At 36.6% G+C, this 19,114-nt stretch overlaps 1 protein-coding gene across 1 annotated transcript in view; it reads left to right on the top strand.

The window, feature by feature from the left end:
- Positions 1–19,114, top strand: part of SUCLG2 (succinate-CoA ligase GDP-forming subunit beta) — a 115,064-nt gene that overhangs the window by 33,455 nt on the left and 62,495 nt on the right. Inside the window, exons 3-4 of the mRNA XM_040568463.1 lie at positions 17,808–17,907; positions 18,034–18,124. Coding sequence (XP_040424397.1) covers positions 17,808–17,907; positions 18,034–18,124 — 191 coding nt within the window. The remainder of the gene's footprint in view (positions 1–17,807; positions 17,908–18,033; positions 18,125–19,114) is intronic.

Below are 19,114 nucleotides of genomic sequence, written 5' to 3'. Positions count from 1 at the left end.
AAACCAGTCAGGTTAAATACTAGGGAGATATTTTTAAAGGCTAGGTTCAGAGGTAATTTGACAGGAGCACATCACTGAAATAGTCAGAGAATCATAGAATGGTTTGGGTTGGAAGGAACCTTAAAAGTCATCTAGTTCCAGCCCCCAGCCGTGGGCAGGGACACCTCCCACTAGACCAGGTTGCTCAAAGCCCCATCCAGCCTGGCCTTGCCTATATGATAGGATACATTACATTCCTTCCCACACAACTAACAAGTAATTACTGCAGTTAACAGCAGGCAAGGCAACATTAATTGTGTGTTCTCTTGTCTCTATGAATTGTTTTAGCTACTTAAATCTCTCCTCTTTTGCATTATATTAGGTAAATTATATCACAGGAGACATTCTGGGAGTAAGCTGTGGCCACTGTTTTACAAATATATAGTTTATACTCACATATATAGTTTATACTTTCTCAAATAGAAGGTCTGAACGTGATCTCAAAGTGAGAAGGCTGCAGTGGAAGAGATGGCAGAAGCATGAACAAAGCATCATGCAAAAATTCTGACTCTTAGAGAAAAATTGCCCTATTCTATACCTGACACTTCAATAAAATCCAAAACTATTTTCTGCAGTGTAGAAGAAAGTAATAATATACTGTAAAGTTCTTTTTCAGTAGTTACCTCTTAAAATTCGTAAACCAGGCAGACATGACTGAGTGAGTGCACAAGAGTTGTAAAGTGGTTTTTTTGGGGTTTTTCTTTTCAAAGTAACTTGCTGCCCTTAAGCTAATAAAATATTAACCAGTTTTTAATAGTTGTTAGGATGTCTGGGAATTAATCTGTTTTTAGGGGATTCATAGCAGGGGCCATGGGAGTGGTGCTTAGGTCTCTCAGCTGCACCCTGGTTGTAAAGATTGTGTATAGATACGATCCTCTGCTGCTGACAAGTTCAACACAGATCTGATTCACAGTCTTGCTCGTCTGAAGCTGAGCAGTAGCTGAATGGCATTGAACATAAATGCGAGCATCTGAGATGTACTTACTCACCTGATATGTCAGTCCCTTTGCAGGTTCAGCACAGGTTCAGAACACACAAATCAGCTGCACGTTCTTTGTCTTTGCACACACAGTTGTTGCTTATTGCAATTTAATTTTTTAACCAGAAAAACTCCCTTGATATTTGAGTAATTGAGAAAGCTGCAAATTTTGGAATTTCATAGGGCTGCTCACTCACAGAGATGCTTGGTATGTGCAGTTTCATTAAAATACATAGAATTCTAGTTCCAAGCATAATACCTGCTTGCAGAGTCCCTGCAGAGCTCATCTTGCAGTAAGCCTAAATGAAACTGAGCGTTGCTGATTTCAACGTCATGTCGAGATGCATCTTTCCCTGTAAATGCTGACTGCCAAATGAGAAGCTAATGCCTCCCTGTTGCCCTTGCATCCATTTTTGTAGGCTAACTTAATGTTATGCAATCTGGAAAACTTGAAGTCTGAGCGTAACATATGTAGTTATATCTTTGCTAAGAGGTAATGACTGGAGGTTGAGATGCGAATGCTCAGCTGCTAGTACTGGTGAGCAGGATGTGTGCCTGCCCTCAAAGGGCTAGGGAAGGTCTACACAGGACAGGATAGTGCATGAGGAAGGAAAGTAAGCTTCTGAATAACCAGGTCAGAACCAATAATAATTGAGACTTGCATGTGTGCCTGGTGGATGTAAAAATTGCCTTTTTTTGTAACTAAATTTGGTTGTCTTACACATCCTCCTTGTTGCAGGATTTAAAGAGGAGGATCACATAGCTTAAGGAGACTCACAGTTTGTATTCTTTGGGTTTAAACTTCTCGGTGGTTGGCCTCACTACAGACTTTGGTCACAATTACACAGCATTTGGTATGCTCTCCACCGGACTGTTCTGAATAGAGTTCTGTGTGACAAATCAAATGCCGAATTGATTCTAATGAAATGCTTGAGCAAAGCTGTGTAAGCCTTCCCAAATTCACAGAAAAAGAGAGTTTAAAAGGACTGGAGCAGTCAAGGGAAACAGCTGGATGTCTGTACGCTGCAGCCTGCCATGGGCAGGAGCTTCTCGTGCTTCTGAGTGGGCAGTTGTGAGAGCAAGTGTCCTCAGCTTTCTTCGAGCTTTGAGGGCAGCTCGGCAGTCTGTGAGCTCTGCTTTCTTCAAGCATCTCAAGAATGCATGCAGGTAACACAGCAAATTTGCAGTCCACTATTACCAATAGTACCTGTGAGTGTTAGGGAGCCTGTTTTTGTTTTCTGCCAATATCAGCACTTTATTCTGAAGTGCAAGTTGTAAATGCGATTGAAGGAATTATCAAATTCAGTAATTATTTTTTTTTGTGGCAGTGGGTTAAAACATATATTTAATAGCTAATCTCTTAGTGTACACAATATTTCTCATTTAATGATCAACTACTATTGGAATATGTTAATGGATGGTATTACTACCTGCTGCAAGATATTCGAGGGGCTCACTGAATGCATGGTGAGTGGGAAGAAACTTCAGAACCTTTAGTGAAGTTACAAGGTTTATCTTTGAGAATTATGTGAAAGCATGAAATGCAATGTAACATTTTGTTTGCTAGAAGTCATTGCTTCCTTTGGTGACTGAAGACTGTTCTTAAAAGCAACCATAACTATATCTTGTCTTCAGTGAGACATGGACGAATCTCACAGCATTTGAGATTAGCACAGCTGTTCTGTTGGCTTTACTTGTATTTTACTAGAACTGTAAACCAATGAGTAAAATCAGGAGCTTTAGTACAGTCTAGTGCTGGAGATCCATGGCTTTGGCTCAGTTAAAGAAGTGCAAACCTAGAGCTGGACAAAACTATGTTCGGATTAAGAAAGAGAGCAAAGAACTGGTATCTAACATCTCTAAAAGGCACTGTATATAGCAATTTCAGATCAATGTGGACCTGTGGACCATTTTTTAAAAATAAAATACAAAAAAATAGATTTTAAGTGTATGGATCTTAAAGTGAGGAAGACAAAACCATCAATGTGAACATCGTATTTTTTCCAGCAAAGGACTCCACAAGCTGAAGAACACTGTAACACCCTAGACCACAATGAAACTGCAAGCCATAGGACCCAGGAGAGCTCTAGAAGGACAAGTTTAACACCAGGAAAGGGGTAGAAATTAAGAAATACACATATAAAAATTTTAATTGTGTTATTAATTGAAATGTTTTCATATACAGATCTTCATTTTTCTGTAATAATTCAGGAATAATCATGAAGTTTTGATTAGACTGTTAAGATTATGGATATACTGGCAATATGGTCTTGGCTTTATATCTATATAAACTGTGCTTTTCTCTTTGCCCACAAACAAGATTTTGATCATAACATTACAAGTAACCTAGGTTGATGCAAACACCTAACGAGCATGACCGTTGCTTTCCTGAAGCTCAGCTTCTGTAGCTCCAGAAGGTTTCTGAGGTGTGTGCTCTTCTGCAGGAGGCCAATATTGGGAGTCTAAGCCCCTCCTTTTTTTTATGAAACCACAGTCAGTCCACTGAGAGCATTCCCTACTTGAAAATATTTTTTAGGAGAACAAAAAGATAGTTTCTTTTGTATATAAATAAAGAAATAGGCTTACGTGGGGGAGTGAAGGATCTTAAATAAAATATTGTCCTTTTTCGACTTCAGTTCAACAGGGAAAATCATTTTTTGTTTTTTCAACTGCAAAGAAAGATCAAAAGGAAAAACTGACAATCTAAACAAAGGGCAAGGTGATATGGGCTGCTTGCACTCCTGTTCCCTGGTGTGCTTCATGCAGGCACTTTTCCAAGCAGAATACATTTATGGAAAAATCAAGTTGTTGATTTTTTTTTGTTGGCGGTATTTTTTTCCTCTGTATCAACGAACTTAGGAGTAAAACTGACCTGACTATGGAGGTCAAAAAATGGTACTTCATTATTAATTTTGTGGACTTATTTTGGCTCTAATATAGGCAATAGTTCTCAGATATGTCAGGTACTCATTACAGAATACTGCCATTATAAAGAGTTACCATTGGTTTTACTTCTCAGGAACTGGCCGAAGCTGTGCATTTTTTGCATTTTAAATGCATTACATAATCCATTAATATTCAGTCCCATGTACAGCAAGGATATTCTTATTCTTGCTTAAATGCCTTGCTGGGTGCATACTTGAATCATCATATAAAAGCTGTGTTGGGAAACTTTATAGGGATTGGCTTTTCTGCTTTGTATTGAATCATATTTTTATTTTTAATAATAAAACATGATTTATTCTTAGAGGCACATATTTACAAGAGGAGGAGATTAAATTGTCAGCAGGAAAAACAGAAGTGTGTGAAAGCTATCTTTTGTTAAAAAGAAAAAAAAGCCCCAAACAGGAAAACAACTTTGACGATCTTTTACAAAGTGTATTAATTTTCTGCATAAATTACAAATAAAGAGATATGGTAAACTTTTTGCTCAACTATGAGTTTGGAAAGTGGATTTTTTTTTTATATACTGTGAAATGCTGCAGCTAGAAGTCATTTTTCATGTATATTTTGTGCACAAATGGGTCTGGCAACATAACTGGGCCATATGATTTTAGGACCCTAGAGATTGTAAGGTGCATGTTCAACTCTATGGCTGAATTGCTTTGTTGGGTAGTGAATACGAGAAGTAATGGGAAGATACCAATTGATCTTGCTACTTGTATTGTTTTTTATAATAATTCATCATGTTTGAGAGTGTAAGAAATGCCGACTACAAATTAAAAATAATAACTTTTTTTTTTAAAGGGACTAATGTTTTTCCATTTTTTATAATGTTTTTCCACTTTTTAGAGTGGGTTAGTATATAGACGATTCTTTTGTAGCCAAACAGTGTGCTAGTTCAATGGATGCTATAAGCATAAAAAATAAACAGGCTGATTCTGACTTCAAGTGCATCTTTGCAGGAAAATACTTTTTCTAGTGTATTTTTTATATTTGTATGTTTGTGTCTATACCCATGCAGGCAGAACGTGTTTACATTTGAGACTCCCTCCTTTGGCATGTCTTGGCATGGTAAAGGTTCAAATATCTATCTACAGAATGCTCATTTCAAATACAGATGGTCTGAAGTTTCAAAACCAACAATTTTAGCTGGCAGCTCTTGGGTATTTTGGAGAGTGTTTTCAAAGAAGGATACTCTGCACTGTAGCACTTGAAAAACAAAACCTTTAAAAAATGCTTCCGAATTATTGTTACAGATTACGAGTGTTTTATAAAGTTTAGTCTATGATATATATATATATTTTTTTTTTTTTTTTTGATCCAGACTTCCTCAAGCACTGAGAAGCTCCATGTCAAGTCAGGTGCGTCCAAGGAAAGCTTTGAAAGCAAATCCATAGACCTTAAATCTGAATGCCTGTGTAATAGCTTTACAGGCTGAGGTCAATATTATAAGCAATAGAAGTCTGGCTGTGTTTGATTTACGTAGATTTTGAACCACTTTAAAGCTACTCGTAGTTTGTTTAATGCAGAATTAAATCTTAATTTTTGATGACTGTTCTGACTTAGGTGAATGATAAGAAGCCATGTAGAAAAATGGTAATAGTAATGAAATGTGCGTGATCTTCTACCTGCTCATTTGCAAGATTTTTCTTTCTTTGTCTATTTGCTTAATTGATTGTGTAACAGGATAGTTCCTTGGAGATGTCGACAGAAGGCTGCCAACTCTAACCACCAAGTCTGCGGTGTCACAGGAGTGGTATTGCAGTACTTCATCACTTCGCTCCTTGGACAGGAGAGCAGAAGGTTGCAGCAGCACTCTGCTGAAAGTAATCCACTCTTAATATTTAGTTTTATTTGTTGCCCTGTTTCTTTCATTAGAGGAAAGTTGAGAGCTTCATGAAAAGTTTATTGCATAGAGCACACATCACTAATGTGGATGGCCAAGGTCAGAGCCTTAGGTGTCTCGTTCTCTCCATCAACACCTTTTCTGCAGTTCTGGCTGAAGCATTTCTCTAGAGCTGCACTACACAGAGCCATGAAACATCCCACTCCTAGGGGAAATTACTTTATTTCACAAAATGGTTCAGGTTCTTCACTCTGATACTCTTCTCTTTCTTCTGTATTTCTTGTCCCTCTGCTGTTTTCCTAGGTTACAGGTGCATGGACAGTGCTTTGTGCTGGGGATGGTGGACCTTTATGCCTTGTTCTGTCGTCTTCTCATTGGCTTTATAATTTTATATTTTTATCTATATTTTTTTATTTTTATCCTAGCCTTTTGGGATACAGTACAGGCTGCCTTGAAGCATGGATCATTTCATTTTACATAAGCCATTATTCTGTGACCAACTAGGGCTTTATTTAAAACTATTTCATTTCTAAAAATGTTTTCTATACTGAAAATCAGGCAATTATTGATATTTCATCTTTGCTGCAGGCTACCAGCAAGCAGGGCCTAACCTCACTTTAGTTGCTGCTGCTTAAAAAGTTCTTTTAGCAGATGCAGACGTGGTTCTGCAAGAGTCAACTGAGGTAATATCATAAAGGCAGTTTGTGTTAGTTGAAAGAAAGGATGTGATTGTAGTTGTTCAGTTTCAGAGCAATGGTGTAAGAGAAAATTATTGTGTGTTATCTGATTTCATTTCTCATGTATTCAATATGTTCATCTTTCAAATTGTAGTCTGGAGGCTGTGTATCCAATTTGCTTTGAAGAAAAATCTGTTGATATCAGAATGGCTACATTTGTGACAAATTTGAAAAAGTCTTCCCTTGTGAAACAATAGAAATTTGTGTATAAAAAGGAGGAAAAAAATAGATTGTGCTAAAAAAGGAAGAAAGAAAGAAAGAAAAAATAAAGAATGATTTAGATTCTTGTGGGTTTGTTTAGGACACATGCTAGAGATAACACTTCTTGGGGGGGAAATTAGAAAATGATAAGTTTGGTTAATAATTACCTGCTTTAAATGAAATCAATTATTTATCTTAAAAATGTCACTTTGGGGTAAATGACTGTACACCAAGACACATTTTTAGTAGCAGTTTTGTCAGTAATTTAGCAAGTAAAATGCTGCTTTTCAGTATTTCTTAGTAGCTAAAACACTAATGATGTTTGTAATACATCACTGATATACAAAGAATAACTTCTGTACTCCATTTAATGTTTGTGGTTTTTTTTTTTTTGTAATGTATAACCATTTTTTATTTTTACTGTGGAATTCTTAAAAGTCAACTGTTGGCATTGTATTATTTTTCTGTGCTTGGGACCTTTATATGGAACTTTTAAAAGCAATCCTGAAGAGCAAAAGGGATGAATTGTTAGGACTGTCGTTGAGGTAGTGTATCTTGATAAAAAGCTGTAGTTCTCTACTTACAAGGAACCATCTGTGGAGTGCTGTTTTACAGCAAGGTGGTAGCCAAATTTTCCATAATATTGTGTGTTGTGTCCTAACTTTGATCGAGTCATGTAGACCATTTGGCAAGTTGTTGAAAATCTAAAGCAAATACCAGTATGAAATACCCGGTAGAATAGCAAGGAAAGAAAACACAAGCAGTGGGCCATGTGAGTTGACTTGCCTCCTGGTACAGATGTTTGCGTCAAGTGTATCAACTGCTAAATATATCTTTCCAGGAAAAAAGATCCCATTCCCAGGGATGGCTTTCCTGTGTCTCTAACAGTGTGCCTACAAGATCATTGACTGAAACCAGATTGATTAATACAGAATTTGAGATGTTCACAATACGAAGATTCACAAATTGCTCAATAACAAGCTTTGTACAAAAGAGCAACCCATTTCTTACACTGTAACATATTATCTAGATGTATATATGGACTTGCCACAGCGCTTTCAAACTGAGAAGAAAATATAGTATGTCTGGTGTGATGTGGGTTGGTGAGATATGTTAGACCTACTTAGGTGTAACGTGTTTTGGAAGTGCACATTTTGGGAAAGGATCATTACGTTTGCAGGCAATATTGTGGAGCGTTCTCTTTAGTAGCTAAACTTAGTGTTTTTGTATACAAGATACTATCTGTAAGTTTGTGTATATCTATCTTCTCAAGCTACACATTCCAAAGTACTGTAGTATTTTCAGTCAGACCTGTAAAGTTCTTAGGTATGTATATTTCTTGCTGAATACTTTTAGGTTATATTAGTATTAACTGAAGTTACAGGCTTGACTTTAATTGAATATTATTGCATTATGCAAACAGCAGTTAAATTTAGATCATTTTTAATAAAATACACAAAGGAGAACATTTTTTTTCTTTTCTTTTGTCCCTGCACTTACCATAATTTTTATATTCTGTACTTTAGAACATGAATATTCCGTTTTAAGTTTTTAGATTAATGAAATCTTTATGCTGGTAGATCTACATATATGTGTGTATATATTATATATAAAAGCAGTGCATAGACTGTTAGGGGAAAAAAAAAAATCCTGTGATTATGAATTTGAAAGGATGTTAAATTTTCTTCTCTTTGGCTTATCTTCAGTATAGCCTCAAAATATCTTTCCACAAAAGATGAATTTGACAAAATTGCTCTCTTGAGAATCGACAAAGATCACAGTGTACAGTACTTTTGAATGCAAGAATTCAGCAGATTTAAAAGTAGGTATATTTAGAAAGGTATACAATCCTCTCGACTTTAAAATAATACGTTGATGTCTAAGTTTTTGATATATTTTCTTCCTATTGCTCTTTGTTTAGCAAAATCTCTTGTTAATATTGTCCCCAGGAGATGTGCAGATGATAAGAATCATTTATATGGTGAGTGAATGTGTTTGGATCTGCCTGTGCTGGTGGTGAATGCTGCTTTCCAGCTACCCAGGGCTAGCGTGTGCTCTGCAGTCTGGGTGCTCATGAAAAAAAACAACAAAATCTCTCTCCCCATCAGTTTGACTTCCAGTAGTAGGGGTAATAAAAGCAGTTATACAAGGTGCTTCTAAGGAAACCTTCCCTTCCCATATGCAGGTCTTAGTCCAGAAGTGTCCGAGTAAGGTAGCCAGCCCTGTTATTTCCATTTTACATAAGAAACGTTAAGAGTTTATCTAACTTTGGGTACCCAAGCGAGAGTCCCGTATCTAGTTGCTCTACAATTAGCACATACAGAAGGTGTTAAAAGGGTCAGAAAGGAGGAAGGGGGCTGCTAGGGGATCATTTGGAGCAACAGCTTAAGTTTCATTTACGTGGGAGTAGAACAGTTCAATTACAGTTGGATGCCTGTGTTGGATAGTGTGAATTGCTGGAAAAATAGCAGGGTCCTGCAGTAAGCCGATGGCCTCCCAGATCCCAGTACGGATGGGACTTCTCTGACTGGCAGAGCTCTGCAAATGCTTGTGCCTGGGTAGGGACAAAGCTGTTAACAAATCCATGCAAGGGGTATAGAGGAGTATCAGAATCAGAACATGCATTGTGGTACACAGATCTTTGTACAAGCTGTTGTTATGACATTGCAGTTTCAAAAGAGAGCCTTAATTATGAGCTTTGAGGCATACATTGTCATTAATTGTAATATCCAGAGTTAGCACGGACTGGAAATGTGTGAGTGGGGAAGAAGCTGAGGAAGTGCTTGGATCCTCCTGGACAGCTGCAGACATTCCAGAGCTTCATTTCCTTCGTGCCCTTGTGCCCATATGTATTTTTATGGTGGTGTGGGTTGGTGGTTTGGTGTTGTCTTTTTTGTGCATAAAGATTAGAAAATAACTTTTAATTGTTACTTATGAAGCACCATATGGCTTTGTAATTTTGGCTTTCCATGGAATGTGGAAAAAAAAATCACACTCAAAAATCTATTATTAAGCTAATGGAACTAACAGCTTGTCCAGTGTCCTCGTACAGTGTATGTTGTGACTGTGTATAGTAACAAGCAGCTCTTTATAAATCCATAAAGAAAACTAAGGGGACAAACAGAAGCTAAGACAAGAAGAGAGACTGTGTACGTTGGTACAGTGCATGGTCACCAATATTGTTAGTTCAGCTAGGAAGCTGCTGGTTAAAATTAAGAACACTGAATGTTTAAACAGCTGCTTTACAGTGTGATATAAATCATTAATGTTGTTCTTCCATGATCAGAAACTAAAGGCTTGTCCCAGGGGATTAAAGGTTTTTATACCATCTTTTACTTTCCTCTTCCTTCGTAAAGCTAATCAAATTGAAACTTAATTAATGGTGGTGATGTTGCAGTTGTCTTTATGTTTGTTTGTGTTTTTTGTTGTTTTTGTTTTTTTACCATGTGAATTCCCTTGTTTCTTGCTTAGGTTTCCTATTTTATGCTCCCTATTTAAAAATATATTCTACTACCACTCTTTTATGCTTAAAAGTAAATTATGGAAGATCTAATATATGTTTACCAGTTTTTATGTTTTCGACATTAAGTACAAATTTTTCAAAGTAATGTCTGCAGTTCAGTAATGGGTAAAAGAATCAGAATCAGTTGAAAAAGACTTTTTTTTTTTTTTTTCTGGCTTGTCTGCCTTATGCCTTATACATAATCACAAAGAATAAAGTTTTGAAATCCTTCCAGGAAAACAGGTGTGAGTATTGTTGCAGTTAGGGGCGAGAGCAGTGTTGGTTCTTAATGACTGCTTTACTTCAACACTACAGATTGCATGAAACCTGTTCTCTGAATTGCATTAAAACAAATAGAGTTATGGAATTCAATCAAGAATTTAAGACACAGTTAAACTGCCTGAATCTGTTAACTTTGAAATATGTTTATACATATATATATGTATTTAAAAAACTAAATGTTTTCGGGATACTTTGGCAAGGGAAACTTGAAATCCCTGGAAACTTTGAAAGGTAAAGAAACTAAGAAATTGTAAGTAAATTTGTTTCGCTGTAACTCTTTTTTGTACTTTAGGCATAAGTGAAATGTGGAGAGAAATAACTTGCTAAAAATCAGGTAAAATGATGAGTTTTTAATTTTCAGTGTTTTAAGAAAGATACATTGCAAGATTTCTAAGTATTTTATATTTATAAGGAAAACAGGTAAATTCTAAGTCCATATCTGATTATTGAACCACACAATTTTGCATGCCCAAATTTCTAATAAATCTCAGTGCATACTAATAGATTAGACTGAGGTGCTTTCATGATGGTGTCAGGTAATAGGGAATCACAACCGATACACAGCAAAAGTATTCATTGCTTGCTTTTGCAGTTTCTTAGACTGAAATTGTCCAAAGAGGAGAAAAATGTTTTCATGTGAATATTAAAAAGAATACTATGAAGTCATAAAGAATGAAAGTGGTGGGTACAATGACAGAAGAAAATACACTTGCATGGATTTTTGTTTTGTTCAGTATGTACTATACAGTATGCTGCAAGAGGGCACGCTGGTGTTGCAGGTTACAGAACTTGTCTTTCTCTGTTTTACCTGTAGGATGGATGTTGTCTGAGAGCTGGCATAAAAAGCTTTTGCTGGTTCTGTCAATAGACTTCAGTGCTCTTCCACCACGTGAAGAATTTGTTCCCCCTCTGATGGATTTTTCAAACCATGTCTCCTCTTGTGTTTGTAAGAGAAGATGACAGGTAGTAGTTTGTCTAAACCCTGGGTCTATTCCAGAGCAAAATTACATTAAAAATAATGAGAATTTAGGTTGAAAAGAGAAACTCGTAAAGGTTGGCAAATTACCAGAAACGAGATTTCTGATAAAATTTTAAACATGCATGTACAATGAAAGAATTTTAATGTGAAAACTTTTCTTTGGATCCCTGCCTCAAGGTGCATATTTTTGCATGCTGCTGGATGTAGTGAGGTTCTGTTTGCTATATAAGTAATTTATCAACTTTAACTTAAATATAAGAAGTATGATTACTTTCACTTTGAGGTTTAAGAGTGCACTATTAAGAGTGAGCTTTAGCTTAGTTAATTTTATCTAGCTTTAAAATTTTTATCACCGGTGAAGTGTGTAGTAATGGTTATGAAAGCAATTAATAACAGCACTGACAGAATCAAGAGACTGACTAATTTATCATTATAGATTTTAATGAGGCTTATAATCTAGCAATAAATATACAATATATTCAAAAGCGTGGAGTCATGAAAAGGATGATTTATTTAACTTTAAACCAGTCTGAAAACCAAAGGTTGTAGAAACTAGATGTGTAAGAACATAATTCTTTTAGGTGTTACAGAGCAGAAGGATGGAAATAACAGAGGAAGGGAGTTAAGTTTAAAATAAGGGTAGGGGGGAACACAAATCAGTTGTGCAATTCATTCTGAAGATGTTGAAGCACACCAGTAATTTTGTAGATGTGGGATGAATCTTGTTGTGGACAGCTTCCATTTCCCGTCTCGATCTGCTTCCTCAGCAGGGCATAGGAGCATCTCAGACGTCCCCGCAGTGCTCAGGAGTTGTGGGGCAGCAGAAGCAGTAGCAAGACTTGCTCCGTGGGAAAAGCTGTCTCAGATTTCAGAGGAAGTTCATGTAGAGTGGCACAAATACGAACGGTTCTTATAGCAACTTTGGGATTCAGAGTTCAATCTGGGAATTATGCTCGATTACCATTTTTAAATATTATCGTTCATCCTTACAGCTTTTATTCTTCTCTCTTCCTTCTTGTGCTGCCATAAGTACACCAGAGTGTGCCTGGACAAGAGTGTTGTTAAAGAATAGTGAGCACCTGGCAGGATCCTGCCTAAGCAGTGTAATGGGATGGCTGAAACTTTGGAAAATAAATGAAAGCTGGTCTTTCCCAAAGGGAAGTTAGAAAGTCCTGTAGTGGTAGTTAAAACGAGAAAGACAAAAGTAGCAACAACAAAAGAGGACAGATGAGATCCAGAAAAGTAGGTTTCGTTACTGAGAGTGAAAGTTTTTACTGTTGAATCAGCTAGAGGTAGGAAAAAAAAAAAATGAAATCCAAACCCCAAATTTGACCTTGTAAGGGGAACTCTATGTTGTGGAAGACAAGCTTTAAACTGCAGAGAAGCAACATGGGGGAGGTCATCCGGAATCCCTAGCAGGCACTTCTGCACTTGAGCTTTTTCGATCACCACTGATGGGGAAACTGAAGTAGGAGCAGCATGTAGGCATTCTGGGTTTTGGTGATGCTTTGGTTCTTGTGCTGTCTGAAGTGAGGTGTAACTACTGTCAGAAAAACTTCTGTAATGTCTCACTTATTTTCATCAAATGAGGGGCAGGGGAGGGTGGCAGAAGGGAGAAGTGTATTGGGAAGAGAAGCTCTGTTTTAGAAAATCAGTAAATCAGTGAAATCAGTAAATCGGTGTCATGGCTTGCTGGAAATTGGTCATCCTGTGGGCATCCCAGCCAGTCCTTATTGGAGTAATATTATAGACAGTCATGAAAAAGATGGTGATTAAAGCTTGACCAGACAAAGGGAAGCTTGAAGTTGCACGTGTCCAAAGGTAACAATGCAATTTGTGTTCCTCGGAGGAGTTTTACTGGGTAAATGCATTATTAGGTTGGCCTCCTTCTGAAGATAGAGAGTTTGGAGCTGCTTGCAAATGGAAGTACCCCATCTAGCTCTCACAGGACTTTGGGAAGGGGGAGTGCTTGAAGAGCTCTGCCCTACATACAGCACAACCCAATGATACTGGGCAAAGAAGGGTGGCTAGCAGAGTGCTTAAAACTAATACCTGCCAAACCCCAATGTGGCTGGGGTCATTTGGGGCGTATTGAAGGATGGAGGAGTCTCACTGACCCCTGCTGCCTTTGTGGATGGGCTCTCATGAGGCTGTGGGCTCTGTGTTTGTGCTTCTGTTCGGGTCAGTGAGGAGTTGCTGCGTCTGTGAGATGTTAATTTGGCATGTCCTTAGTTTGTCTTCATTGCAGTGTTCCCATGGCACTGGGTTACTTCCATCTCTTTTGCAACATGTCCTAACCTCGTAACAAGAGGGATGCCTGGGTTTGGCCCTTCTCTTGTCATCAGCTGCCCGACACTGGGGTAAAAATACATGAATGTAATACTGAATCAGGTTCTGCATTTTTAAGAGGTGCAAACGGTAATTAATTTTCCCAGAACCCCTGCAGATAGAGAAGCTGAGCTGCAAAAAGTCACTTGGTGAGACAGAGATGTGATTAGGATTTTGTATGAGACTGCCTCCCGTTCAGTCTCATGCTCTAATTCTGCAGTGTGTGATGCCTTGCCAGTGTAGTCCCCAGTGCACTGCTATAATTTATTTTTTTCCTAAACAGGCAAGAGTGAGGCCTAATACTGTGCTGTCTTGCATTGTCTATTCTATACAGCAGTTTAATTTTGGTAAGCTACAGCACGTGTTAATGTAATTTTTAACACGCCTAATTTGCAATCACACAGTCATATCAATAATAATGGTAAGTTGTTCACAGGTGATAAATTAGTGTAGCATATAACAGGCAGAACTATGGTTCTCAGGATATTGTTTCATGATGAAGAATTCAGTAGTTAAATATACACAGCAGTGGGCTGAGAACAAGCTGTTCATTTTTGCTGCAAGCAGTACCAATGGACCAGAGTAATCATAGCTCCCAAAGCAGGACAGATTTTATTGATTCTAAATAGGCTTTCATTATAGAACTGAGCCTGTTGCAATCGCAAGGAGGATCTCTGCCACTGGTATTCACAACGCTGACTGAAGGGAAGGAGATGTTTTGTTCAGTGCAATGTGAAGGATGCTTGTGCCTTGGAGTTTTGTATTCTGTTCTGCCAAAACAACTGAATTTATTTAAAATAGAAGTACTTAAGTCTTTTTCCTATGGTGTTAGGTTAAATTTGTTAGAAACATAGTTAGACCCAACTACAGTTGTGTAATCTTAAACTCTGAAGACATTTCTGAGGACTGCTGGTCTCACTTATTTAATGGCATCTGGCTTAGGAACAAGATGTATTTTTATTCCATTTTTAAAGGACTCTTTTATCATTTTTTTCTGTAGGGTAATGTAAAATTAGCATGTGTATGTATATATGATTCAGTTAATAAACTGTTAAGTCTGAGATATTAATGTGTCCAAGTTAAAATTAGTTAAGAACACATGCTGTTACCAGAAATGCGTCATTAATCTGCAAGGAGCAGTTTGCAACTATTTGCTGCTAAATTAGTGACACTTAACGAACAGTCTTTTTTTGTATTATTTTTAATGTGAAAGAAATTTTTAAATCTGTGACAACAAATCTATATGCAGTCAAGAAACAAGCTGTGTGTTTTGTTTTGTTTGTTTTGTTTTTTTAATTTTATACAAAGGTTTATCGGTCAACGGACATAAACAGAAGTTCATTGGAGCCTTAATTACCAAATGCAATGCTGTTGAAAATGTTGCACTGTACTTTGTGGGTGTGTAAAGACATGTTGCTTGTGCTAGGTTCTCTTCAAATGCAGTATTTATAACCACACAATCCTTCCTTAACATTTTTCCAACCTTACTACAGAAGTTTGGAAGGGTGCTAATTGAAATTAATTACAGCTTTTTGTTTTTAATGAGTACAATATTGACTTTATATACAGCTTTCTAGATTTTATTTATTTTTGTTAGAGCCTACAAATGAAGGTGAAGGTGAATTGCTTCATACATTCCAGCTTAAACCATGTTTTTCTTTGCGGGTAGACTTCCATAACATAATTTGGGAATTCAGGCAGGAGATGGCATAAAAACAGCTCCGTGTGACCGTTTCAAGAGATCAGCTCTTTAAATAAAATGGTGATGTTAAGTAGTGAGTCAACTTGGTAAGTACTGAACGATCAAGCCTAGTTACTATAAAACAAGATCTGGCTGGTTTACTTCATTTTACAGAGCTTGGGCAAATAACTATTGAATTAAATTGCTTCTTGTTGCTTTCCCCAGGGCAAGAAGAACCTGCTGTACTGTGCTCTGCTGAGCTACTATATTGATTAGTTCTTCACGTCTAATCCTTACATGGTTATGGTTATTTTCTAGTTTGTTTATTTATGGTTTTGATAGTTGTTTTTCTGAAGTCATTGTATTTCCTTGATAGTCCTCTAGTGGATTATAAAAACATAGACATTATTACCTTTCTTTACCTTCATTTGTTGTAGCCAAATGAAGATAATCTGCGCTCTGTAGCGTGCCAGTTAGGACTAAAATGGAGTTGCTGGCCTAGTGATGGGTGGCACAGAGGGCAAGGGTCACTGGCCCAGCTGACATCACGTACCACTGACAACCAAAACTCATCCCAAAACGCTGTTGGGATGGTTGGCACCTAAACGGATCTAATTAAATGCTTGCAGCATCTATTAACAACACTATATTAGATTCTTTATCACAGCAGCTATAGGGATTTTAGGGTTTGCTTCTGCAGATCGGAAAGTGATTTATATTTTTAATTCATCTTAATAATTTGTGTGCTTATAAAATACTTGATATAAAACTTTTTGTTGCATTTAAATTTCCTTGTTATCTGCCTTGCAGTGGCATGAATAATAGGGAGCTCAGAACATGAATATATTGGAATGCATGAAATATTTTCAAGGAGAAGGCTTTTAAGTTTCAGAGTGATGTATGTCAGGTGTTACTGAATGGATTAACATCTGGAGGGATTTTGTCTTTGGGCATCTCCTGGTACAATACCTTCAATAGCTATGTTAAAAATACATTTCTGTCTTAATGTAGAAATTAGAATATATTTATTTTATAGTATCTTTTCTGTCCTAATAAACAACTTGCTTTCTTGTTGCTGTATTATCCTCAAACTTTGAAATGATGCTGTGTTAGAACTGGGCTTCACCAAAAATGACCTCATATCCAAAAGTGTATTCAGTCTTCTGTAAAATATTTATATGTAACACAAACCTAGAAAGCCTGCGTCTGCTTGACTGTAAGTATCTATATCTTCTGTGCCACTTAAGCACTAAGTCTGTCAATTTAATAACAAATTGTTGTGTTTTCTTGCATACTTACATCGACTGTTTTGATTCAAGGGGTGACCTCATCCAAATATTAGTAAAGTCAGAGATCCCTGCAGACTTCAGAGGGTATCGACTCAGTCACAAAACAACAATTTTATCCTTTAGGCCATGATTAATTTAGGACAGGATATGTTAATTTTAGGATCTCAGACTTTTTTGCAAAATACCTAGTAATTTTATGATAATTGTAAGAAGAGACAGTATTCATTATTGATAAACATCTTATAGCCACCTGGAAGATCTTTATGGTTCAAGAAGCATCCATGGAGCTGAAGAGATCATGAAGGATGGTTTTGTTTGTTTGTTGTTGTTTTTTTCTTTTCCCCATTTTACTCAGTAAGGATATAAAGATCTCTTCTCTTTGGAACGTGTCTCGCTGCAATTACTTTTATCACTGTCTTGCTACACTTGTTACTGTTGCACTCACATTGCCAAAGCTTCTTGATGTCTTGTCTCATGTGAAGAGGATAACCTGTTTTCCCTTGCTCTGCATTTACCTGGTGATGCCAGCATCAGTTTTGAGGGGGATGAGAATTTCCTCTTTTATGACCACATCCATAGCTTTACTTTCATGTATTCAGAGCAAGGACTGGAATGTATTTTCCTTGATGAAAATTTTTTTTCTGCATTCAAGAGAAATTATGGTTTGATTCGTGATTTAAAAAAAACATGCCAGAGTGTAAGCCAACAAACGATATCAGCATACAGTTTGATATGCAGGTTATGTAGTATTAATAGCATGATTTTTATCTAAATAATGTCATATTTATCCAGCTGATAGTTACTATATATTTATCCTTTAATCTCCATATGTTTTTTCAAGGTTGCTTTATAAAAGTGGTGAATTGACTTTCGCTTTATTGCTCGCTAGTTTTGAACATCACATTGTTTTTAAATAATCTAACCAGGAAATACTTTTTAAACTTAAGCTAACAAGCTCAATAAATGACACATGATAGAATAGCATTGTGTTTCTTTCACAGAGGCAAAGGAAATTGTTCTAAAGGCACAGATTCTGGCTGGAGGGAGAGGAAAAGGTATTTTCAACAGTGGATTGAAAGGAGGAGTCCATCTAACTAAAGAGTAAGTCTTTAAAATTGAAAAAGTGTGAATAAATTGCTTTTGTTGTAATATTTAAGCTGTTTACAATAGCTATTTGACTTTCTTTTAATATCTTTCAATAAGCTAACCTTTTTCCTTTGTTTGTAGCCTGAAGACTGTTGAACAGCTTGCTAAACAGATGATTGGGTACAATCTGTCAACAAAGCAAACTCCAAAGGATGGAGTGACAGTGAAAAAGGTAAGATATTTGCCTCTTAAAAGTTGAGAACTGTGTTTAGCTACAGCGTATATTAACATGTTGAGGTGTATGCCATAGATTTTTTTTCCATTCCTTTTCCAACGTCAGATTTCTTTCATCTGGTTGTTGAAAGAAAAAAATATATTACACTTTTTATCTTTGTATGCATATGCTTTGTCTATCAAATTCAGCATACCTAGTTTCTCGTAGCTTCATCCTTTATCAAATATATACTAAATGCTAGCAGAACTCTATATAGCATAGCTGTACATGCATATAGACTGTCTGCTAAGAGAAGTAATATATACACAATAACTTGCAGTATTATTATCTTCATTCACCGCTAACTTTGGGCAACCATCATTAAAGATATTTTTATCTTTATTTTTAAGATATATTAAAGATGATTTTGCATGAGAATGATCTCAATTTAAAAAATAAAAAATAAAATAGTTGTGATTGAAAGTATTTTGTTTTTAACATGTTGTGGATGCATGGTAAAATGTGGGCATGGTCATGGTTGAGTTGAGCTAGTGTGTTGTAATTAATTTTCAATTCAAGATTCACTTCTAGCTTAGTACAGTTCTCAAAGTAAGGAAATTCTAGCAATTACCTACCTACTACATATGTTTTTATCTTTTGCTTTGTTTGTCTGCACAAAGATCCTCAAACAGGTGCATAGTCAAGACCCACACTGTATCTGATGCCAAGAGATAATTTGGCATGAGCAGAAAGGAATTGCAGTTCACTTTTTAATATATAGTGAACAGCTTGGTATTAGCATAGAAGGGGAACACTTGTCTGGAAAGCTGCTATCTAATGAGGGCTGGAGGAAGGTGCTCAGGTGGTTCTTCTCTTGGGGAGCAAGGACAGCAAATTACCATCACTCCTGATAGGTGCTGTTAAAAAGAAATACTAGATATTAAAAAGAAGGAACAGTATTACTATTAAGGCATGTCTGTCGGAGATGGTGATAACACTAAGGTTATA

This window comes from Cygnus olor, chromosome 10, assembly GCF_009769625.2.
Source record: "Cygnus olor isolate bCygOlo1 chromosome 10, bCygOlo1.pri.v2, whole genome shotgun sequence".
NCBI lineage: Eukaryota > Metazoa > Chordata > Aves > Anseriformes > Anatidae > Cygnus > Cygnus olor.
The sequence above is the reverse complement of the archived record's forward strand: the minus strand, read 5'-3'. Positions and strand labels throughout refer to the sequence as shown.